Source organism: Mauremys mutica, chromosome 20 (genome assembly GCF_020497125.1).
Source record: "Mauremys mutica isolate MM-2020 ecotype Southern chromosome 20, ASM2049712v1, whole genome shotgun sequence".
Taxonomy (NCBI): domain Eukaryota; kingdom Metazoa; phylum Chordata; order Testudines; family Geoemydidae; genus Mauremys; species Mauremys mutica.
In genome coordinates this window covers 24,018,800-24,042,342 of record NC_059091.1, presented here as the reverse complement: position 1 = coordinate 24,042,342, position 23,543 = coordinate 24,018,800, and the positions used below count along the sequence as shown (strand labels likewise).

Here is a 23,543-nt window from a genome sequence, read left to right as displayed (position 1 = left end):
TAACCACTGCACCCCACTCCCCTCCCAGAGCCGGGATAGAACCCAGGAGTCCTGGCTCCCAGCCACCTGCTCTAACCACTGCACCCCACTCCCCTCCCAGAGCCAGGATAGAACCCAGGAGTCCTGGCTCCCAGCCCCCACCTGCTCTAACCACTGCACCCCACTCCCCTCCCAGATCCAGGATAGAACCCAGGAGTCCTGGCTCCCGGCCCCCCCTGCTCTAACCACTGCACCCCACTCCCCTCCCAGAGCCGGGACAGAACCCAGGAGTCCTGGCCCCACCCCCGGGAAGCTCTCGCTAGCTCTGGGCTGGGGCCCGGGGGGACCCCGCTCACCCTTCGGCGTCCGGCTCCAGGATGAGCGCCAGCTCCGTGAGCACCAGCCCCGCCAGGAAGTGCTGCCGGCGGTAGGGCCCGGACAGCTCGAACATGCCGGCCACCCGCTGGTCCTGCGCCGGGCTGGAGAAGGCCGAGCCCTGGGGGAGCCGGCAGGAGTGAGCCGGGAGCACGGGGGGGGGGGGGGATGGGGGCGCAGGAACAGGAACCGCCTGGCCAGGAGTCGTCCCCCCCCGCAGTCCCGCCCACCGGCCGGGGGCTCCCCCCCAGCTGTGATGGCCGGGCCGGGGCTGCCAGAGCTCGGAGTGGCACCTCCCCAGACTGGCACCGCCCGGCCCAGCGCCCCCCCCCGAGACAGAGCCCCCCGGGCCCAGGACACAAGATGGCGCCGGGGGGGCTGGTACCTGGGAGGTGGCGGAGGAGACGGACGGCGAGGGGGAGGCGGGCGGCGAGAGGCGGTGCCAGGGCAGGTTCAGGCTGACGTAGTGCTCGTGGCTGCAGACGATACGCAGGAGATCCACCCGCAGCGCCACCAGCGCGGGGGGGTTCTGGGCGCTCGGCAGCCGGTTACCGATCTGGGGGGGGGCACCCTGTGATGGGGGGCTGGGCTCCCAGGGACAGCCCAGCGGCCGACAGCTCCCCAGGTAATCCCCCCGGCTCAGATGTCCCCCTCCGACCGCCCCCTTTCCTGCCTTCCCCCCATCACCCCCTTTCCCGCCTGTCTCCTCCCCGGCCCAGCTGTCCTCCCCGATTGCCCCCTTTCCCGCCTGCCCCCCATCACCCCCTTTCCCGCCTGTCTCCTCCCCGGCCCAGCTGTCCCTCCGACCGCCCCCTTTCCTGCCTGCCCCCCATCACCCCCTTTCCCGCCTGCCCCCCGGCCCAGCTGTCCTCCCCGATTGCCCCCTTTCCCGCCTGCCCCCCATCACCCCCTTTCCCGCCTGTCTCCTCCCCGGCCCAGCTGTCCTCCCCGATTGCCCCCTTTCCCGCCTGCCCCCCATCACCCCCTTTCCCGCCTGTCTCCTCCCCGGCCCAGCTGTCCCTCCGACCGCCCCCTTTCCTGCCTGCCCCCCGGTCCAGCTGTCCTCCCCGATTGCCCCCTTTCCTGCCTGCCCCCCACAATCACCCCCTTTCCCGCCCGCCCCCCGGCCCAGCTGTACATGCCGTGATGCCCCGTGCCCAGCCCCTCCCCAGCTCTGGGAGGTCCCTGGCTGGCCTCCCGTAGCCCAGGGGCACATGCCCCCCCCCCCGGTTCCGAGGCTGCAGCTCCAAGTGGAGAACCGCCCACCCCAGCCGGCCCTGCCCGGGCCTGGGGAACTCCCAGCCACAGGATGTCCGGCAGGAAGCTGCCCCAGCCCACCTGCTTGTAGTAGAGGCGGACGAGGCTGAAGACGAAGCCGCGGTCCATCAGGGAGAGCAGGTCGTTGAGGAAAAAGGCCAGGCTGCTGTTGAGACGCTCCACCAGCTCCACATCCTGCCGAGGCAAGGCCGGGGGGGGGGGGGGTTAATGCCCCCCAGGGACACGGGGCTCCTGGCAGCACAGGAGCAACGGGTGGGGTGAGAGCGCAGCCGGGGAAGGGGGCGAGCAAGGGCAGGCGGAGGGAGGGGCAGCCGGGGGATGGGGCTGGATAATAGGGGGCTGGCCGGGGGGGGGCCGGACAGGCTGGGGATGGAGGGAGGGACACACTGGGGGGTTACAGGGGGCTGGCTGGATAAAGGAAGGGGGGCAGGGGGCGGGGCCGTGGGGCAGGTACAGTGTCCAGGGGCCGGGCGGGGGGAGGGGGCACCGACCTTCTGGTAGCGGCTGGCGATCTCGAGGCTGACGGCACCCACCAGGGCGGCGACGTCGTCCACGAAGCGGCTGGGGAAGCGCAGCCGGCGCGGCGCCTCCAGCTTCTCGGCCTGGTGCAGGTGCAGCGCCATGGACTTCCCCTGCGGGCGAGAGCCGCCGGCGCTGGGCACGGGCACCCCTCCCTGGAGCCTCGCTCCCCGCCCCCCCGGACTGCCCCAGGGGCCAGACGGAGCACGGGGGGGGGCAGGACAGCGCTAGGGGGGTGGCTCACTGGGCCAGCGGCCCCCTCGCCTGGACCCTCCCCAAGAGGCGGTGCTGAGGGGCTGCCAGGCCAAGGCCGACGGGGGGCGGGAGCCTGGATACTAGGGGGGCTGCCAGGGCAAGACTGACGCGGGGGGGGGACACTACAGGGGCTGCCAGGGCAAGGCCGACGGGGGGGGGAGCCTGGATACTACGGGGGCTGCCAGGCTAAGGCCGACGCGGGGGGGGACACTGGGGGGCTGCCGAGCCAGGGCTGAGGGAGGGGCCCCGCCCCCCAGCACTCACCAGCAGCCGGAAGAAGAACCAGGCCTGGCGTATCACGGCCTCGCGCACGGTGCTGGTGCTCACCACCCACTGCAGGGCCAGCTCCTCGTGCAGCAGCTGGGAGGAGACAGCCGGGCGGTTACGGGGGGGGGGGGGGCATGGCCGGCGGCACCATGGGGGTAACACCAGGGGGTGGGGGGAGCTCGGCTTCCCCCTCCCCGCACTGCTCCTAGGCCTGGCCCCGGCAGGAATTTACCCCGCTGCCTGCGGTGCTCAGCCGGCCCCCATCACCCTTCCTGCTCTGCAAGCCACTCGGCCTCCCCACCGCCCCGCGGCAGGCCGGGCTCTGACCCCGCAGCACAGGCGGGAAACCGAGGCCCAGGGAGACTGAGCTACGTCGGTCCAGCCCCGGTGCCACGAGCCGGGCCTGGCTCCGGCAGTTCTCCCGGCCTGGGAACGGTTCCCCGCTCCCCACCGACGCCTGCCCGGGCGGGTCACGCAGCCGAAACGCTCTGGAGAGGCGCCCGGGGTGGAGGCGTTAGCGGCTCCGGCCGGGACAGACCCTGGGCTCAGCACGGCCCTGCCGGGATCCCTTACGGCCCGCGGCCGGTCTGCAGCGCATTCCCCCCCCCGGCGACACACTGGGCCCCTCCGTTAGCTCATGGCTATCCCTGGGCGCCGGGCCTGCCCTCGGCTAGCGGGACCCCCCCCCGCCGGCCTGAGGCTGCGAACCCGGAGGGGAACGCGGCCCAGCGGAGCGCTCCCTGGGCACGCCGGCGCGGGAGGCGGCTCACACAGACATGGCGAAGGAGGGGTCGATGGTGACGGGACACAGGGCAGAAGATGGATGGAGAGTAACAGGCAGGAGATTTTAGCTGGCGGGTGATAGATGGAACCTGTCCGAAAGGAACCTCCCCCGACCCGGATTCTCTCGCTGTCCGGCCGGGGAGACCCAGGGCTCGGAGCGATTGTGGAGCTCGGGGATTCTGAATAATGCATCGGGCGCGGGCGGGATCAGAGCCCGGTACCGATTCAACGCTTTACCGACACTGGGATTCTCCAGGGCAGGGCTCCAAGCACGGACTTGGCGTTCATTAACGAGGCCTCGTGTCACCTCAGTGAGCCTAAGGCAAGCGTTATCAATGGGGAAACTGAGGCACGGAAAAGGGACATGATGTACCCCAGGCCACACAGGACGTCAGTGGCAGGGCTGGGCTGGGGGCAGGGGACCGGACTCTGGGCTCCCAGTGCTCCAGCTCTAGCCATTACATCACTTCCCGCTCCTAGAGCCAGGGATGGAACCCAGGAGTCCGGGCCCCCAGCCCCTGCTGCTCTGACCACTAGACCCCACTCCCCTGCCAGCACTGGGGACAGAACCCAGGAGTCCGGGCCCCCGTGTCTGTTCCACGGGTGGAAGCAGGGGTGTCGGGGGGGGGGGGAAGTGTCTATCCCAGGAGCCCGAGGATCAGCTGTAGCTGGGCAAGAATCATTTACCCCCCCCCTCACCCCCCCGACTTTTGCTCGGCCGCCCTCCCGCCCCCTCTACCTTCTTGGCGGTCGGCCTGGTGGGGGCGGCGGGCGCGGAGGAGCGCTCCAGGAAGGAGGAGAGGCGGTTCGAGCTTCGCTCGCAGGCCTGTGGGACGCGGCGGGCGGTGATGATGGAGGAGAGGAGCGAATGGAATGAGAGGATGGAGCAGAGGAGAGATGTGATGGACGAGCCCCCCCCCCCCCCCGCCCAGTGCCCCATGGGGGTCTGCGCCGGTTCTACCCGCCCAGCCCGGGAGGCGCCGCAGTCCTGGCTCCTCCCCACTGGGGGTCAGCGCTGCGCGGGGAGAGGCCTGGGGGGGGCACGGCCGGCACGGCCGGCACGCGAAGCGGAGCGGGGGAAGCGGCACCTGTTTGAGGTCGGCGCTGGAGCTGGGCGGGTTCCGGCGGAGCACGGCCTTGGGCCCGCCGGGGGCGTAGGCCGAGGTCACCCAGGAGTGCGAGCGGTCGATCCCCTGCACCGCGGCCGCCGGGAGAGAAGAGAGCAGCGAGAACCGTCACCGGGGGAGGGCGGATTCAGAGCCAAGAGCAGGACCCCCCCCAGCCCCCCTCTGCCCAGCCAGCCCCCTGCCCACGGCGGGATTTCAGACGGGAACCGGCAGGAAACGCCCCACCCAGAGCCCCCAGCCCGAAAGCACCAAGCGGGACGGTGGCAGGGGACGGGGGAGCCGGGCCCGACCGGCGGCGAGCAGGGATCCCAGGGGGCTGATTCCACCCCGGGGGGTGCGGAGCGGCAGAGCCGGGAAGGGGCTGGGGGTGAGAGCGCTGGGTGCCCCTGCCCCGGGGCACAGCCAGCGCCGGCCTTACTTTGCTGCCCAGGATCTTCTGGACCTCGTCGTCGGGGGAGCCGGGCGCGGTGGCCAGGTCGGGGTTGCTGTTGCTGATGCTCTTGGAGCGCGCCAGGTTGAGGCTGGCGGGGCGGCCGGTGGCGCGGGACAGGGTGGCACATTGGATGGCAGGCCCCTGGGGCGGCGTCCCGGCCTCTGGAACAATCACCCGGGGGAGTCAAGGGGGTGGGGAGGCATTTTAACCCCCTTGGAGAGCCCAGGAGTCCTGCTCCCCTTCCCGAGGATCCCCCCGAGGAAACACTCCCAGGAGACCCCTCCTGGGATCAGACCCCCCCCAACCCCCCTGGGAGCAGCCCTCCTCCTCCCACCCGCCCCTCCCCAGAAGCAGCCCCTGCCTCCATCACACCCCTGGGAACTGGCCCCCAGCAGCCGCCCCTGCCCTGCCCGCCCCAGACACACAGCCCCATGGATGTTAAGGGGCTGAGGAGCCCCCCCCAGGACACACAGCCCCATGGAAGTTAAGGGGCCCCCCAGGGGCCCTGCCCCCCCAGGACACACAGCCCCATGGATGTTAAGGGGCTGAGGAGCCCCCCGGGGGCCCTGCCCGCCCCAGACACACAGCCCCATGGATGTTAAGGGGCCGCGGCGCCCCCCCCCCGACACACAGCCCCATGGAAGTTAAGGGGCCCCCCAGGGGCCCTGCCCCCCCAGGACACACAGCCCCATGGATGTTAAGGGGCTGAGGAGCCCCCCGGGGGCCCTGCCCCCCCAGACACACAGCCCCACGGATGTTAAGGGCCCCCCGGGAGCCCTGCCCCCCCCAGGACACACAGCCCCACGGATGTTAAGGGCCCCCCGGGGGCCCCGCCCCCCCAGCTCACCGTTCCCCGCTGGCGGCGTCTCGGCAGGCAAGCGGAAGGCGAAGTGGACGTAGGCGGCCAGCAGCGGGTTGTGGCCGTGCTGCCCCTGGCCGGCCTCCAGGCCCCGGTGGATCTGGTTCACCACGATGGCCACGGCCTCGAAGGCGGCGCGGCCCAGGTTGACTGAGGGAAGACGTGAAGGGGGCAGGGGTGAGCCAGGGTTGGGGGCAGGGCTGGGCCGCAGGACTCCTGGGTTCCTCTCCCTGAGGCATGGGTGCAGGTCCCCATCAGTCCTGGCCCCGTGGGGGGAGCCCAGCACTGGCACACGGGACTCCTTGGCTCTGCCTCTGGCCTGCTGGCTGAGCACATGCAAGCCACTGCCCCGCCCGGTGCCTCAGTTTCCCCATCGGGACAGCAGGGCTAATGCTCCCCTGGGGCCTGGGCCGATTGCGGGGGCTCCGACACGCCGGCGTCACGCGCCCCGGGTCACACCCGGGAAATCCACTGTCTTCCCCTCTGCCCTGCCCCTTGGGGAGAACAGCCAATCAGAGCAGCTGCAGAATTCGCCCCTCCCCCCGATCACAGGGCGAGGTCCCCGCGAGGTGGGGGGGGCCAGGCACCCCCCCGCTCACAGGGCGAGGTCCCCGCAGGGTGGGGGCGCCGGGCACCCCCCCGCTCACAAGGCGAGGTCCCCGCAGGGTGGGGGCACTGGGCGCCGCTCACAGGGTGGGGGGGGCACCGGGCACCCCCCCGATCACAGGGCGAGGTCCCCGCAGGGTGGGGGCACCGGGCACCCCCCCGCTCACAGGGCGAGGTCCCCGCAGGGTGGGGGCACCGGGCACCCCCCCGCTCACAGGGCGAGGTCCCCGCAGGGTGGGGGCACTGGGCGCCGCTCACAGGGTGGGGGGGGGGCACCGGGCAACCCCCCAATCACAGGGCGAGGTCCCCGCAGGGTGGGGGCACCAGGCACCCCCCGCTCACAGGGCGGGGTCCCCGCAGGGTGGGGGGGCACTGGGCACCCCCCCGCTCACAGGGCAAGGTCCCCGCAGGGTGGGGGCACCGGGCACCCCCCCGCTCACAGGGCGAGGTCCCCGCAGGGTGGGGGCACCGGGCACCCCCCCGCTCACAGGGCGAAGCCCCCCGCTCACAGGGCGAGGTCCCCGCAGGGTGGGGGCACCGGGCAAAGCCCCCCCCTCACAGGGCGGGGTGGGGGCCCCAGGCACTCACCGATCTGGCCCCCGATGACGGGCGGGCGGGCGATGAGCAGCAGCAGCTTGTCCAGGACCCGGTGGCAGTGGGCGAGCAGCGGCCCCAGCCTGGCTCCCCGTAGCCCGGCCACGCTGGCCCGCAGCTCCCCCTCCACGCTGCCCTCGGTCAGCACGGCGTCCCGCAGCCGCACCGGGAAGTGCCCCTCCTCCAGCACGTGGCCCAGCGTGAAGAACTTATCCAGGGCGGGGTCCTGCCGGGGCACAGGGGCAGGTGGCACCGGGGGCTCCAGCCCCAGCTCCCGCCACCTGGGACCGCTCTGGCCTCTCGCACTAGCATCCGTCCCCCAGCGCGGGGGGGGCCAAGGAAATGAACCCAGGAGTCCTGGCCCCCCAAGCCAGGCTCCAGCTCCCCACGGGCGGGCGGGTGGGTGGGTAGCACAGGCACAGAGGGACCAGCCCCAGAGACGCCGTGTCCGGCAGCCCAGGAGGGGCCGCGAGCGGGCACGGCGGGATTGCCAAGAGCTGGGGCGGCGGGTCCGGAGCTGATCCCAGCCCCAGAGACAGGCTGGGCCTGAGGCCGGGGGGCAGGGCCCAGATCCTCAGCCCGGCCCCCGGCGCCCCCGCAGCCTGGCAAAGCGCCCCCCATGCAGTAATTAGACGCGGTGCCCCCCATCCATACAGAGCACCCCCAGCCTCCCTACCCCCCACCCCCTGACCTGCCCCCTGGGGAGCCCAGTTCCCGCCCCCCCCATCCCCCCCAGCTCCAGCCCCCCAGGACGTCGGCCCCAGCCCCGCCCTCACCTGCGTGTGCACCGAGGACACGGCCAGCAGCTCCACGTGAAACACCCCTTTGTGGTTATCAACCCACTTCATGCCGGGGAGCTGCACCTGCCGGCGGGGAGGGAGAGCCGTGGGCCCCGGCCCCTGACCACTCCCGGCCCGGCCCCCACTCCTTCCCCCTACCCCCAGGTCCCAGCTACCACCCCATCCCCACGGGCAGAGGGCACGGATGCCAGGCAGGGGTGCAGCGGCGCTCCCTCCCGGGATCTGACCATGCCCCTGCGACTCAGTTTCCCTGCCAGCTGCAGGGTGGGTGGTGCCCAAAGGCAGGACATTTCCCCCCCCGACGTAGCTCTGGTCTCAAGGGGGCTGGCTCCCCGATCCCAGCCTCACTGGGGCAGGTCCAGATTGGGTCTGCCGGCCTGGATGGCCACCTCCCAGACCCCAGCCCAAGCCAGCCGGTGCCCCTAGGGCCAGGGGCTGGAGCACTGGGCCCAGGGCTGCCCCGGACCTGCCGCGCCTACTTACGTCGGGGGTGAGCACGGAGTAGCTGGGCGGGGGCTTCTCCACCGACACGGGCAGGCAGAGGGGCCCCGTCCGCAGGCGGCCGTGCTGCAGCAGCGGGACCCACTGGCAGGAGAGAGCAGGGATGAGACCGGGGACCCCAGGGCTGGGGAGGCGCCCAGGGGGCTGGGGAGGCGCCCGGGGGGCAGGGATCAGGTGGGGGGCAGCAAGGGGTCCCCCCGGGCGGGCCGACAGTGTAGCCGACGGGCGTCTCCAGCGGGGCGCTCTGCTTGGGCTGGGGAGGCGCCCGGGGGCAGGGATCGGGGCAGGGGGCCCCAGGGCTGGGGGCAGGGATCGGGGGGGGGGCAGCAGGGGGCCCCCCCGGGCGGCCGGACCGTGTAGCCGACGGGCGTCTCCAGCGGGGCGCTCTGCTTGGGCTGGGGAGGCGCCCGGGGGCAGGGATCGGGGCAGGGGGCCCCAGGGCTGGGGAGGCGCCCGGGGGGCTGAAGAGGCGTCCGGGGGGCAGGGATCGGGCAGGGGGCAGTAGGGGGCCCCCCCAGGCGGCCGGACCATGTAGCCGACGGGCGTCTCCAGCGGGGCGCTCTGCTTGGGCTGGGGAGGCGCCCGGGGGGCAGTGAGGGGGCGGGGGGCAGGGATCGGGGGGCGGGGGGCAGCGGGGGGCCGCACCGTGTAGCCGACGGGCGTCTCCAGCGGGGGGCTCTGCTTGGGCTGGGGAGGCGCCCGGGGGGCTGGGGAGGTGCCCGGGGGGCCGGGACACGGGGCTGGGGAGGCGCCCGGGGGGCTGGGGAGGTGCTTGGGGGGCAGGGATCGGGGGGCAGGGGGCAGCGGGCGGCCGCACCGTGTAGCCGACGGGCGTCTCCAGCGGGGGGCTCTGCCGGGGCTGGGGAGGCGCCCGGGGGGCTGGGGAGGCGCCCGGGGGGCAGGGATCGGGCAGGGGGCAGGGATCGGGGGGCCGCAGGCTCTGCCAGGGCTGGGGAGGCGCCCGGGGGGCTGAAGACGCGGCCGGGGGGCCGGGATCGGGGGCGGGGGGCAGCGAGGGGGCGGGGGGCAGGGATCAGGCGGGGGGCCGGACCGTGTAGCCGACGGGCGTCTCCAGCGGGGGGCTCTGCCGGGGCTGGGGAGGCGCCCGGGGGGCTGGGGAGGCGCCCGGGGGGCAGGGATCGGGCAGGGGGCAGGGATCGGGGGGCCGCACCGTGTAGCCGACGGGCGTCTCCAGCGGGGGGCTCTGCCGGGGCTGGCAGCTGACGTGGGAGAAGGTGAAGAGCAGGTGGTGATTGTCCGTCAGGGCGGGCGGGAGCCGCAGCTTGATCTCCTCGTAGAACTCGGGGCACCTGGGGGGGCAGCCGGCAGTGAGCCCCCCGCGGGGTCCCCCGACCCCCCCGCTCAGGCACTGAACCCCCCCCGGCCTCCAGGCTGGGGGGCTGCCCTGGGGCCCGGCCCGCGTCCTGCGGAGCCCCACGGCAGAGACCAGCCCGGCCCGGTGCTCCCCCCCACCCAGACACCCCCGGACGGGTTACCGTATTACCTGAAATAGCCCCCCATCCAGCTTAGCACCCCACCCCGACACCCCCGGACGGGTTACCGTATTACCTGAAATAGCCCCCCATCCAGCTTAGCACCCCACCCCGACACCCCCGGACGGGTTACCGTATTACCTGAAAGAGCCCCCCATCCAGCTTAGCACCCCACCCTGACACCCCCGGACAGGTTACCGTATTACCTGAAATAGCCCCCCATCCATCTTAGCAGCCCCACACCCAGACACCCCCGGACGGGTTACCGTATTACCTGAAATAGCCCCCCATCCAGCTTAGCACCCCACACCCAGACACCCCCAGGTGGGTTACCATATTAACTGAAATAGCCCCCCATCCAGCTTAGCACCCCACACCCAGACACCCCTGGATGGGTTACCATATTAACTGAAATAGCCCCCCATCCATCTTAGCACCCCACACCCAGACACCCCTGGATGGGTTACCGTATTACCTGAAATAGCCCCCCATCCAGCTTAGCACCCCCACACCCAGACACCCCCGGCCCCATCCAGCTTAGCACCCCACACCCAGACACCCCTGGATGGGTTACCATATTAACTGAAATAGCCCCCCCCATGCCTCGACAGCTCGGTGGTCAGCGCTCACCTGTTGTGATACACCACGGCCGTGTAGGCCTCTTTGGTAAACTCGCTGCAGCTCGACTTGCCGAATATCACCTGGGGAAAGAAATGTTACACCGGGCAAGGGGGGGCAGACAGGCAGGACAGCCCCAGACTGACACAGCTGCGAGAGATGGGAGAGGGACAGCGCTGCCTAGGGGGTTCAGGCACTGGGCCTAACCTCCCTGGGATCCTGGAGAGACTTTAAGCTTTGGCCAGAAGTTTTGGGTGCCCCCATGTAGCATCGCTGAGCTGGGGCCCCCCCACCTGATCTTGGGGCTGACGTGAAGCGCCTCAAAGGGCCCTGAGTTTGCAGGCACTGCGTCCCCCCCGCAGCCCGGGCGTTTTTGGGGGCTCAGGCCGGGCAGCCCAGGGGGGCAAAGCTCTCCGGCCAGCCCCTGAAATCCCGAGATCCCTTTGAAACTCCCCAGCTGGGCTGGAGGCTGCGGCTCGGTGAAGCCCCGAGAAGAACCGGAGCCTGTTGGTACCACGGACCCAGCACCCCCGGGTGCCCCGGGACGGTGCTTTGCTATAGGGCCAAGGCCCCCCAGCCTCCTGCTCGGCCAGCCTCCGCTGCCGGGCCGCCAGCAGGGAGGGGCGGTGCCAGGCCCATCTCCGCTTCACCCCATGAGCCGTGGCTCCATTTCCGCTGCCCCTGAGGCGGGCTGGGGGCAGGTGTGTCAGGCCGAGGCCGGTCGCGTCCCTCGGGGGCGGGCGCAAGGAGCCGGGTGCCCTGGCGGCTGTCGCTCCGGGGAGCTGGGGGCTGGGGCCGGCACTCACCGGCAGGGCCTGGCTGGGCTCCTCGCCCGCCATGAACTGCACTTTCACGGCGATGTTGCGCACGGAGCCCTGGCGGCTGCTGAAGTTCAGGCTCTGGGGGTAGACGTAGAGCAGGTTCCTGGGGGGGGGCGGGAGAGAGACACGCAGGGGGTCAACGGGGGCCTGGCAACGTCCATTCACACAGCTGCAGGCTGGGACGGGGTCCTGCCTCTCAGAGGCCTGTGGGGAGAGCAGCAGCCCCCTTGCAGGGAGGGAAACTGAGGCACCAAGAGGGGAGGGGGCTTGGTGCCGAGGCAGAGGAGAGAACCCAGGTATCCTAGCTCCCAGATGGTGCTGCGCCCCCACCCCCGGCTGTGCCGTGGCACCTCCTGACCCCCATCCCCTGCCTGACCCCAGCCCGCACACGGCTGCCCGCTGGTGACCCTGAGCGCACTGATCACCAGGCCGCTCCGGGCCGGGCATGCAGCTGGGCAGGCCAAGAGCCAACGGGCAGCAGGGGCCCAGGAGTGCGGGGGAGGGGGATGAAAAGGCGGAGGGGGGGGATCTGCTTTGAGACCCCCAGCTCAGGTGCCCTCCCCTGCTACCCTGCACTGGACTGGATTGGACTGCCCCAGATCCTGTCTCAGCCAGAACCCCAGTCTGGGAGGGCAGTTGGGGGGGCGGAGCTGGGAGCCAGGACTCCTGGGTTCTCTCCCCGGCTCCGGGAGTGGAGCGGGGTCTAGTGGTTAGAGTGCGGGGGGGGGCGGGGCTGGGAGCCAGGACTCCTGGGTTCTCTCCCCGGCTCTGGGAGTGGAGCGGGGTCTAGTGGTTAGAGTGCGGGGAGGGGCGGGGCTGGGAGCCAGGACTCCTGGGTTCTCTCCCCGGCTCTGGGAGTGGAGCGGGGTCTAGTGGTTAGAGCGGGGGGCTGGGAGCCAGGACTCCTGGGTTCTCTCCCCAGCTCTGGGAGGGGAGCAGGGTCTAGTGGTTAGAGCATGGGGTGGTGGGGCTGGGAGCCAGGACTCCTGGGTTCTCTCCCCGGCTCCGGGAGTGGAGCGGGGTCTAGTGGTTAGAGCGCGGGGGGGCTGGGAGCCAGGACTCCTGGGTTCTCTCCCCGGCTCCGGGAGTGGAGCGGGGTCTAGTGGTTAGAGTGCGGGGGGGGCGGGGCTGGGAGCCAGGACTCCTGGGTTCTCTCCCCAGCTCTGGGAGTGGAGCGGGGTCTAGTGGTTAGACCGCGGGGAGGGGCGGGGCTGGGAGCCAGGACTCCTGGGTTCTCTCCCCGGCTCCGGGAGTGGAGCAGGGTCTAGTGGTTAGAGCGCGGGGGGGCTGGGAGCCAGGACTCCTGGGTTCTCTCCCCGGCTCCGGGAGTGGAGCAGGGTCTAGTGGTTAGAGCGCGGGGGGGCTGGGAGCCAGGACTCCTGGGTTCTCTCCCCGGCTCTGGGAGTGGAGCGGGGTCTAGTGGTTAGAGCGCGGGGAGGGGTGGGGCTGGGAGCCAGGACTTCTGGGTTCTCTCCCCGGCTCCGGGAGTGGAGCGGGGTCTAGTGGTTAGAGCGCGGGGAGGGGCGGGGCTGGGAGCCAGGACTCCTGGGTTCTCTCCCCGGCTCCGGGAGTGGAGCGGGGTCTAGCTGTGTGTGTCAGGAGCTCTATGGTCGCCTGCTGGGGCTCTGCTCCGTTATTAACCCTTCGCTGCTGCCTCTCTGACGCAATCCCCTTTCGCAACTGTCCTGCCCCGGCCAGGGGCTCCGTGACCCGGGGCAGCCGTCAGGACAGGGCGCTGGACCCGCGCCAGCTGCCAAAGTCTGCTGGCACCGGAGCCCCGGGGGCGGGGAGGAGAGTCTCACCAGACACCCAATGCCCTGCCCCACACCTCCCCCCGCCCCCAGGCCTGTATAAGGCCATCTCCTGCCCTCCGGCGCCCGGTGCCGGAGCGATGCTGAGCCTGCTGCTGCTGCTGCCCCTGCTGCCCCCTGGCGCGGCCCTGCCCCCCCCGGGGGTGGCCCCACAGGAGGAGGTGGACATCCTGGTCTATGGGGTGCTGCAGTTCAGCCAGGCGCTGCACGAGACCTATGGTGCCACGGGGCAGCGGCTGGAGCAGGCCGGGCGCCGGCTCCGGCGCTGCCAGCACCTGCTGTGGGCCGTGCAGCACCAGGCGCGCCAGGCCCGGCAGACCATGGATGAGCTGCGCGAGGCAGTGGAGGGGCTCAAGGTACCCGCCTGGGGGAAGTAGGGGAGGGGGGGGGGTTGGGAGCCAGGACTCCTGGGTTCTATTCCTGGCTCTGGCACTTCCTCAGCTTGAAACCTCGAGGTTCACATCTCTGCCTCGGTTTCCCCGGCTGTACAGCAGGGGGTGATGGGTTAGAGTCTGCAAAGCCTGCGGGAGGCCAGGCGGGGAGGAGGATGAGCCAGCTGGATCCTGGCCCTGGGGCTAAGAGGATTTGGGGGTGTCTGCCCGGCTGGGGCCAGGTGTCTATTAACCCCCAAGTCTCCAGGTCTCCCACTTCACCTGCCCAACTGAGGGCACCCGCAGCCCCGAGGGCAGGATTACCAGCCCCAGATGGGGAAACTGAGGCACAGGGCAAGATGCTTTTCCTGCTCTCCCCTCCCCCCGCCAGGCTGAGGAGACGGCGCGGGGGCTGCAGACCCACAGCATGGCCCAGGCCTTCCAGGCAACGCTAGCGGGGCGCCTCCTGCTGGCAGAGCGGTTGAAGGAGCTGGAGGAGACGCTGGCTGGCCTGGCGGGGACGGGCCCCCGGCCTGGGGCCACGGAGCTGGCTGCTCTCAAGGTAACACGCGCACGCTGGGGTCCGTACACACCTGGGCCCCGGGAATTCCCGGCTCCAGACGCTGCCCTGACCCCCCCTCGCCCCGGGCCTGGGCGTGAGACAACCCTAAACCCACCCCCGGCCCGGCCTGCGCCGCTGCTGCCAGCAGGGGGAGCTCTGAACCGTGGGCTCAACCCTCGCCTGGGGGGGGATCAGCAGGGCCCTGTCGGGGGGGGTGTGGGGGAGCGACCCCAGCCAGGATCTGGCCCCAGCAACCCCCAGGGAGTGACGCCGACCCACCCCCGCTGGGATCCGGGCACCATGAGCCGTTGAGCCCCAGGCCCTGATCCCCCCGGGCTGCTGGGGAGCTCAGGGGTGATGGGGGGAGGCAGCCCCCGGAGGGGGCCATGGGGGAACACAAGGGGAGCGGGGGAGGGAGTGGCTGGTGGGGGACGGGGAGCAAAGGGTCACCTGGCACGTGCCCCCGGGAGCGTCTGACCCCCGGCTCTCCCCAGACGCACGTGGAGCAGCAGAACCTCACCCTCCAGTCCCTGGCCGACGTGGCCCAGCAGCAGCAGCAGCAAGCGGCCAGGCAGGCGGAGCAGCTGGCCCGGCTCCGGGAGCAGGCAAGGCCCCCACGGGGGGCGGGCTGGGGGGGGCTCGGCTTGGGGGAGCATGGGGGGGGCATGCTGCCCACGATCCCTGGCTCAGGCACACCCCCACCCCAGGCCTCTGCAGCCAGGGGGTCTGAGCCAGGCTGGGGACCCTGGGTCTGTCCGGAGCCTGAGCGGGGTCGGCTCCCTTGGGTGCTGCTCGTGGGGGCGGAGCCCAGGTGGTTTCCCTGAAAAGCCAGTGGGTCCCCCCCCCCACCTGCTCTCAGCCTGCCCGCTCCCCCGGCAGATGGAGGGTCGCGCCGGCGCCAGGACATGAATGGGCCCCCCGGGACGGCTGAGGAAAGCCACACGGAGCCTCACCGCCGCGAGGGACCCTGGCTCCAGGGGCCGCTGCGATAAGGGGCCGGGCAGCGCCAGCCGGGCCGCTGGATCTGGGAGGACCCCCGGCTCCCGAGGGACAGACACGCCTCCCAAGGGCTCTGGCACCGAGCGCCCGAGCCTCCCCCCCCTTGGAAATAAATGAACCCCGGGCCCGGGGGGAGCCGCCCTCCTCCTGGGGCTTATTGGAGAGAAAGTGACTCCGGCTTCTACAGGGGCGTTGGGTAAAAGCTCCCCCCAATACAGCCCTGCTGGTGCCCCTCACTCCCAACCCGCAGCCCCCCCACTATCCCAGCCCTGCGCCCCCCAGCTCCACCAGAGAACCTCAATCCTGACCCACAATCCCCCTTCTCCCAGCCCCGCAAGCTCTGCTGGTGCCCCTCACTCCCGACCCGCAGCCCCCTGCTATCCCAGGCCCAGCTCCCCACACCCCATCTTTGTTGTTGACCCTTCGGGGCCAAAGGTCGGACTAACCCCCAGTCACATTTTCCCAGTGGCTTTTGTGGGTGCACTCAGGGCTCGGGGCTGGTAGCCAGCCCCCCCCCTCGCCGTCCCAGGGGTCCCAGCAGACGCGCCCGGCCCTGCTGATCAGGAAAGCGTCCATGTGATGGCCGATGACGCCGTGCCAGGGTGTCGCTGGGCAGCCAATGACTCCCCAGGAGAGGGCAGCGGCGCCCACGGGTGCCCACCTGTAGGTGGTGTGGGGGACATACACCTCCCGGGCCGGGAACTCCAGGATCTCCTTGGTGGGCCGCACCCGGGGGTCCGGGTAGGGCTGGACGTGCAGCAGCTCCGGGGAGAGGCAGTAGTGGGGGCTCTCGGGCGCCGGCGAGATGTCCACCTTGAGCTGAGCTGGGGAGAGGAGGCGACGGGCCGTGAGGATCTCAGCGCTATGGGGCTGGTGCATGGGGCAGACCCCCACGGCCAGAGCCGGCCCGGTGGCTGATGGGAAGGGAGGGCCGTGGCTACGCTAACCCACGGGACTGAGCCCGGGGCGGGTGGGAAGGGGCTCGAGGAAGACGTCAACAGGGGATGGTGCTGGGGCAGGGAGAAGGTGGGACCTGGGAGGGGCGGGGCTTGGGGGATCCATGGGGCGGGGCTTGGAGCTCCCCTCCCCCAGGGCTGCCGGAGGTTCCTTTGGCCTGGATGTAGGTTAGAGCAGCCGTGTGGGCTGCCCTGGGTGCAGCAGCCCCCATGGGTGTGGCTCTGCGGCTGCCCCTGGGGGGCCTTACTGCTGCATACGGGCCCCTAACCCCCCGCAGTACACGGAGCCCGGCGGTGCCCAGCCGCCCCCACCGCCCGCGCCGCCCCCGCCAGCCGCACCTGTGATGGGCCGCAGCCGGCGCAGCAGCGAGGACGGACGCCTCATGTCCGCCAGGAACTTGTACAGGTCCTCGGCGCTCAGCCGGTCGCCCTCCTGCCGGGGCCGCGCGGGCGTTAGAGCAGAGCGGGCGGCGTCTGGCCCCACCCCCCAGAGGCACACAGCTGCCAGGCCCCCCCGAAGCAGACACCCCCTGGCCCCGCCCCCAAAGCAGACACCCCCCCTACCCCCCGGGTGCCCCAAGCCCCATCCCACCCAGACAGCTCCACCCCCAAGCACCCTCCATCAATCCCCCGCGGCCAGCAGGGGGCGCCGCCCGTTACCTGTTTGAAGAAGTTGGTGACGGTGAGGGTGGCGGGGCGGAAGCCGGCGAAGCTGCACAGCTCCTCCCCGGCGCTCATGCGCTCCAGCGTCCTCCGCTTGCGCTCGTTCCAGGTGCCCCGGCGCTCTGCCGGGGGGAGGGGAGGGGTCAGCCCGGGCAAGGGGGGCTCCCGGCGGGCGGGCGCAGCAAAGCCCCACGGGCCGCGCCAGCCAGAGACTCCACGGGGCCTGCCGGCCACCCAGGGAGAAGCCCGGCAGCACCCAGCCTCCTCTCGTCCCTGGGTGGCCCCCAGCTGAGCTGGACGACGATGGATTGTTTTGCAGCCACCTCTGGGGTGGGAGGCAGCAGCTGCCTGAACAGCCACTGGCAAGAAACCTGCAGAGCAGTGTGCCCGGAGGGGGGGCACTGGGGGGGGGGGGGGCGCGGCCGGCGCTCGGCCACGGGTAACAGGAGCCGTTAACCACCAGCAGCAGCCAGGACCCGGCTTTAGATCAAAACCTCCTGCCCCACAGCGCCCCCTAGTGCCGCCCTGGGGACCTCTGCCCCACTCCCTGCCCCACAGCACCGCCCTGCGGACCTCCCTGCCTGCCAGGGGAGAGCGCCCCGTGGGGACCTCCACCCCACTCCCTGCCCCACAGCGCCCCCTACTGCTGCCCTGGGGCCAGCCCTGCCTGCCAGGGGAGAGTGCCCCCTGGGGACCTCCACCCCACTCCCTGCCCCACAGCGCCCCCTACTGCTGCCCTGGAGACCTCCCTGCCTGCCAGGGGAGAGCGCCCCCTGGGGACCTCCACCCCACTCCCTGCCCCACAGCGCCCCCTAGGGCCAGTCCTGGGGACCTCCCTGCCTGCCAGGGAAGAGCACCCCCTGGGGACCTCCACCCCACAGTGCCCCCTAGCGCTCCCTGGGGCCAGCCCTGCCTGCCAGAGGAGAGCGCCCCCTGGGGACCTCCACCCCACTCCCTGCCCCACAGCACCCCCTACTGCTGCCCTGGAGACCTCCCTGCCTGCCAGGGGAGAGCACCCCCTGGGGACCTCCACCCCACTTCCTGCCCCACAGCGCCCCCTACTGCTGCCCTGGGGCCAGCCCTGCCAGCCAGGTGAGAGCGCCCCCTGGGGACCTCCACCCCACAGTGCCCCCTAGCGCTCCCTGGGGCCAGCCCTGCCTGCCAGAGGAGAGCGCCCCCTGGGGACCTCCACCCCACTCCCTGCCCCACAGCGCCCCCTACTGCTGCCCTGGGGCCAGCCCTGCCAGCCAGGGGGGAGCGCCCCCTGGGGACCTCCAACCCACAGTGCCCCCTAGCGCTCCCTGGGGCCAGCCCTGCCTGCCAGGGTAGAGCGCCCCCTGGGGACCTCCACCCCACTCCCTGCCCCACAGCGCCCCCTACTGCTGCCCTGGGGCCAGCCCTGCCTGCCAGGGGAGAGCGCCCCCTGGGGACCTCCACCCCACTCCCTGCCCCACAGCGCCCCCTACTGGGGACCTCCCTGCCAGCCAGGGCAGAGCGCTCCCTGGGGACCTCCATCCCACTCCCTGCCCCACAGCGCCCCCTACTGCTGCCCTGGAGACCTCCCTGCCTGCCAGGGGAGAGCGCCCCCTGGGGACCTCCACCCCACTCCCTGCCCCACAGCGCCCCCTAGGGCCAGTCCTGGGGACCTCCCTGCCTACCAGGGAAGAGCACCCCCTGGGGACCTCCACCCCACAGTGCCCCCTAGCGCTCCCTGGGGCCAGCCCTGCCTGCCAGAGGAGAGCGCCCCCTGGGGACCTCCACCCCACTCCCTGCCCCACAGCACCCCCTACTGCTGCCCTGGAGACCTCCCTGCCTGCCAGGGGAGAGCACCCCCTGGGGACCTCCACCCCACTTCCTGCCCCACAGCGCCCCCTACTGCTGCCCTGGGGCCAGCCCTGCCAGCCAGGTGAGAGCGCCCCCTGGGGACCTCCACCCCACAGTGCCCCCTAGCGCTCCCTGGGGCCAGCCCTGCCTGCCAGAGGAGAGCGCCCCCTGGGGACCTCCACCCCACTCCCTGCCCCACAGCGCCCCCTACTGCTGCCCTGGGGCCAGCCCTGCCAGCCAGGGGGGAGCGCCCCCTGGGGACCTCCAACCCACAGTGCCCCCTAGCGCTCCCTGGGGCCAGCCCTGCCTGCCAGGGTAGAGCGCCCCCTGGGGACCTCCACCCCACTCCCTGCCCCACAGCGCCCCCTGCTGCTGCCCTGGGGCCAGCCCTGCCTGCCAGGGGAGAGCGCCCCCTGGGGACCTCCACCCCACTCCCTGCCCCACAGCGCCCCCTACTGGGGACCTCCCTGCCAGCCAGGGCAGAGCGCTCCCTGGGGACCTCCATCCCACTCCCTGCCCCACAGCGCACCCTACTGCTGCCCTGGGGCCAGCCCTGCCTACCAGGGGAGGGCGCCCCCTGGGGACCTCCACCCCACAGTGCCCCCTAGTGCTCCCTGGGGCCAGCCCTGCCTGCCAGAGGAGAGCGCCCCCTGGGGACCTCCACCCCACTCCCTGCCCCACAGCACCCCCTACTGCTGCCCTGGGGCCAGCCCTGCCAGCCAGGGGAGAGCGCCCCCTGGGGACCTCCACCCCACTCCCTGCCCCACAACGCCCCCTACTGGGGACCTCCCTGCCAGCCAGGGCAGAGCGCCCCCTGGGGACCTCCACCCCACTCCCTGCCCCACAGCGCACCCTACTGCTGCCCTGGGGCCAGCCCTGCCTACCAGGGGAGGGCGCCCCCTGGGGACCTCCACCCCACAGTGCCCCCTAGCGCTCCCTGGGGCCAGCCCTGCCTGCCAGGGGAGAGCGCCCCCTGGGGACCTCCACCCCACTCCCCGCCCCACAGCGCCCCCTACTGCTGCCCTGGAGACCTCCCTGCCTGCCAGGGGAGAGCGCCCCCTGGGGACCTCCACCCCACTCCCTGCCCCACAGCGCCCCCTAGTGCTATGCTGGGGCACTGGGGCCAGCACAGGTCCAGAGGGCAGAATGCCCCCACCCAGCCCCGCAGCGCCGTGGGGAACGTGGCTCCGCGAGGACTCCGGACCGTGCCCACGCCCGGCTCAGGCGCCGGAAGCCAGAGGCTGCGCCCGCGATCCCAGCCGGCTCACCGCTCTCGGCGTCGGGGGGGTCGTGCTCCAGGGACCCGGCGGTGCTGACGATGTTCAGGAGGTGGATGGCCGTCCAGGCGAACGGCATGCGGAACCGGCCCAGCCGGCTGCAGAACTGCTCCGTCGCCCCGCGCAGCTTCTCCAGCTTCTCCTTGTTCTGGGGCAGGGACGGGCATGGAGTCACCGGGCGGGGTAACCCCGGCTCACCCCGACTCCCAGACCGAGCCCCCCGGGGATATGGGGAACTGCACTGCTGCTGTCAGAGCGGTACCCCTCGGGGGGGGGTGGCTGGGAGCCAGGACTCCTGGGTTCTCTCCCTGGCCCTGGGAGGGGAGTGGTGCTCAGTGGTTAGAGTGGGGGGTGGGGGGCTGGGAGCCAGGACTCCTGGGTTCTCTCCCCAGCTCTGGGAGGGGAGTGGTGCTGAGTGGTTAGAGTGGGGGGCTGGGAGCCAGGACTCCTGGGTTCTATCCTGGCTTGGGGAGGGAAGTGGGGTTGAGTGATTAGAGCAGGGGGCTGGGAGCCAGGACTCCAGGGTTCTCTCCCCGGCTCTGGGAGGGGAGTGGTGCTGAGTGGTTAGAGCGGAAGTGGGGTGCTGGGAGCCAGGACTCCTGGGTTCTCTCCCCAGCTCTGGGAGGGGAGTGGGGTCTAGAGGTTAAAGCAGGGAGAAGGGGGCGGCAGGGACCCACACCGGCTTTCCCAGGTGAGCCGCCCTGCAGACGGGGCTGGGTCTGGGGGCAGCACCTACCTTGGCTGCGTCCGTCTCCTTCATGACCATGTAGGGCTCGCAGCAGTCGCCGATGTCCCCCTGCTGCAGCACCTTCTCCAGCTGGGGGAGAAGAGAAACGAGTGACCCCTGGGGAGTGGGGGCCAGTGCGTAGAGTGGGGGGCGGGCTGGGAAGGGAGTGAGGTCTAGTGGTTAGAGCCACACGGAGGTTTGCAGGCAGCGGAGAGGCCAGGTCACGCCCCCCCTCACCTTGATGACCAGGAAGATGTCGGGGGAGGGGTAGGTGATGGAGAAGATGGCGGAGCGCGCCAGCGTGGAGATGGCGGGGTGGCCGCCGGGCGCCCGCAGCAGCCCCTTCACCTGCTCCGAGTTGAGGTCGAAGTAGAAGTTCTCGGAGATCTAGGGACAGAGCAAAGGTGAGAGCAGGGGACAGCGCCACCGTACGGGCTGGCCTAGGCCCCGCCCCTCAGCCCCGCCCCCTGGTCAGTATGGCCTGGGCCCCGCCCCTCAGGCCCACCCACTGGTCAGAACAGCCTGGCCCTGCCCCTTAGCCCCGCCCCCTGGCCAGTACGGCCCAGGCCCTGCCCCTCAGCCCCGCCCCCTGGTCAGTACGGCCCAGGCCCCGCCCCTCAGCCCTGTCCCCTGGTCAGTACGGCCCAGGCCACGCCCCTTGCCCTGCATCCCCGCCCCCTGGTCAGTACAGCCCGGTCCACGCCCCTCGCCCTGCATCCCCGCCCCTGGTTAGTATGGCGCAGGCCACGCCCCTCAGCCCTGCCCCCTGGTCAGTACAGCCCGGGCCCCGCTCCTCACCCTGCATCCCTGCCCCTGGTCAGCATGGCCCAGGCCCCGCCCCTCAGCCCCGCCCCCTGGTCAGTACAGCCCAGGCCACACCCCTCAGCCCCACCCCCTGGTCAGTATGGCCTGGGCCCCGCCCCTCGCCCCACATCCCCGCCCCCTGGTCAGTACGGCCCAGGCCCTGCCCCTCACCCTGCATCTCCGCCCCTGGTCAGTACGGCCCAGGCCACGCCCCTCAGCCTGCATCCCCGCCCCCTGGTCGGTATGGCCCGGGCCACGCCCCTCTCCCTGCATCCCCGCCCCCTGGACAGTATGGCCCAGGCCACGCCCCTCTCCCTGCATCCCTGCCCCTCTGCCCAGTAGGTAGAGACCCAGCCAGGCCATGCCCCTCACCCTGCGTCCCCGCCCCCCTGGCCTGGCACACGCCCCGATGGGGAGGGGCCATCGGGTACCTTTTTCTTTTCCTTGATGTCATACAAGGCGAGCGTCCCGAAGATGGGCTCGATCTCGATCTCAAACCTGGTGCCGGAGAGATGGTGAGTGCGCCAGCCCCCCCACTCGGCACTCAGGGGCCAGCTCGGAGGGAATGGGGTCTAGTGGTTAGAGCGGGGCGGGAGGGGACTGGGAGCCAGGATTCCTGGATCTGCCACTGACTCACTGGGCCGCCATGGCCAAGCCCCGCCCTCAGTGCCTCAGTTTCCCCTCTAACAGACATCACTGCCCCCACATGCCCCCCCGAGGTTCTAGGGATGAGTAGGGCTCAGCATGCACGTCCAAGGCTGAGCTGTTTGCTCTCACAGCCAGGCGCCCCCCCCATTCCCCGGGGGGAGACAGGGGACACCCCCCCACCCCCGCTGGACTGGCCCAGCCCACAGGGCAGTTCGCTTGGCTCTGGTGGGCGCCTCCCACAGCGGGGATGGAAATGCTGCCTCCCCCCGGCCCCAGGGAGCCCCCACGGCCCAGTCGCTGCAATGATGAGGGGTGACGTACTTGAGAGACAGGCACTTCACCAGGATCCGCTGGCCGAAGTGCTCCCGGGGGACCTCGGGCAGGCTGCAGCGCTCCACCGCCTCGTCCTGCCGGCCGGGGGAGCAGCGGTGAGAGCGGCCCCTCGAACCCAGCGCCCACCTGGCACCCCCAGCCTACCCCACGCGGCCACCCAGACCCTGCCTTTATACCCACGGCACGGGCAGGCCCTGCGCAGGCACCGTGGCCTCGTGGAGACACCGGGGCTCTATTCCCTGCACTGCCACTGACCACAGCTCTGTGCCTCAGTTTCCCCTCCCCTGCCGGTATGTTTAGACTGGGAGCTCTTGGGGCTGTGACATCACTGACGTGAACTGTGACCGTATAGTATCAGAGGGGAGCCGTGTTAGTCTGGATCTGTAAAAGCAGCAGAGTCTTGTGGCACCTTATAGACTAACAGACGTTTTGCAGCATGAGCTTTCGTGGGTGAATACCCACTTCGTTGGATGCATCATGTGACCGTATAGATCATTGTTGCAACCACTGGGATATAGTTGCAGCAAATCTTGTACCAAGGAGGCCCCGTGAGGTGTCTATACAGAGGTGATGATTTGCTGGTTACGATATATATGAGAGAGAGAGAGAGAGAGAGAGAGAGAGAGAGAGAGAGAGAGAGAGAGAGTGTGTGTGTGTGTGTGTGTGTCCCTCTCACAATGTGCTTTGATGCTAAGTAGCCCCAGTGAAGCGTCTGGTCGGCGTCTCCAGAAGGGGCTGGTCTCAGGAAGTGCCCGGTCAAGAAACACCTAACGGACACTGGACGTTGGGAGACGCCAACCCACCGCTGAGAACGTTCAAACGAACATGGACACGATGGTGTCGGCCTGTAAACTGAGTCATGCAGGGACATGTGACCTGCCCATGTGACTCCAGACTCCATCTTGCTGCTGTGATTTTCCACAGTAAGAATGGAGGGGCCCTTCCACAGGCAGAGGATATAAAAGGCCCTGAAAACTCCTCCATCTGGTCTCCAATCCTGCGTCTGACCTCTGGAGGGACCTGCTACAAACTGAAGCTCTGACCAAAGGCCTGACTGACCCATCCCAGCGGGGGATGTTCCAGAGACTTGATTTGAACCTGCCGTTTACTCCATCCCTGCTACAAGCCTGAACCCAGAACTTTGCCATTACGGGATGTCACTGATTCCATTTAACCAGTTCTAGCCCTCGTCTGTATCTTTTCCCTTTTTTTAGATCCTAAAGGGTTGGCACCAGCGTGATTTGTGGGTCTGATTTGTAG

The 23,543-nt window shown here is 70.9% G+C and overlaps 1 protein-coding gene across 7 annotated transcripts in view; it reads right to left on the bottom strand.

Annotated features, from left to right (window-relative positions):
* The window catches only part of DOCK6 (dedicator of cytokinesis 6), a 53,687-nt gene that overhangs the window by 16,844 nt on the left and 13,300 nt on the right, over window positions 1-23,543 (bottom strand). For 3 of the 7 annotated variants that reach the window (XM_044994477.1, XM_044994476.1, XR_006574496.1), the window contains exons 7-29: window positions 22,272-22,357; window positions 21,734-21,800; window positions 20,736-20,885; window positions 20,508-20,588; window positions 19,763-19,919; window positions 16,668-16,792; window positions 16,347-16,440; window positions 15,713-15,875; window positions 11,294-11,411; window positions 10,500-10,570; window positions 9,548-9,686; window positions 8,359-8,460; window positions 7,852-7,938; window positions 7,070-7,301; window positions 5,864-6,025; window positions 5,002-5,177; window positions 4,545-4,649; window positions 4,196-4,282; window positions 2,671-2,766; window positions 2,124-2,264; window positions 1,693-1,806; window positions 740-910; window positions 336-475 (exon numbers count right to left, since the gene is read on the bottom strand). In XM_044994477.1, coding sequence (XP_044850412.1) covers window positions 336-475; window positions 740-910; window positions 1,693-1,806; window positions 2,124-2,264; window positions 2,671-2,766; window positions 4,196-4,282; window positions 4,545-4,649; window positions 5,002-5,177; window positions 5,864-6,025; window positions 7,070-7,301; window positions 7,852-7,938; window positions 8,359-8,460; window positions 9,548-9,686; window positions 10,500-10,570; window positions 11,294-11,411; window positions 15,713-15,875; window positions 16,347-16,440; window positions 16,668-16,792; window positions 19,763-19,919; window positions 20,508-20,588; window positions 20,736-20,885; window positions 21,734-21,800; window positions 22,272-22,357 — 2,864 coding nt within the window. The remainder of the gene's footprint in view (window positions 1-335; window positions 476-739; window positions 911-1,692; window positions 1,807-2,123; window positions 2,265-2,670; window positions 2,767-4,195; window positions 4,283-4,544; window positions 4,650-5,001; window positions 5,178-5,863; window positions 6,026-7,069; window positions 7,302-7,851; window positions 7,939-8,358; window positions 8,461-9,547; window positions 9,687-10,499; window positions 10,571-11,293; window positions 11,412-15,712; window positions 15,876-16,346; window positions 16,441-16,667; window positions 16,793-19,762; window positions 19,920-20,507; window positions 20,589-20,735; window positions 20,886-21,733; window positions 21,801-22,271; window positions 22,358-23,543) is intronic. The other 4 variants (XM_044994479.1, XR_006574497.1, XM_044994481.1 and 1 more) reach the window with 3 other exon arrangements.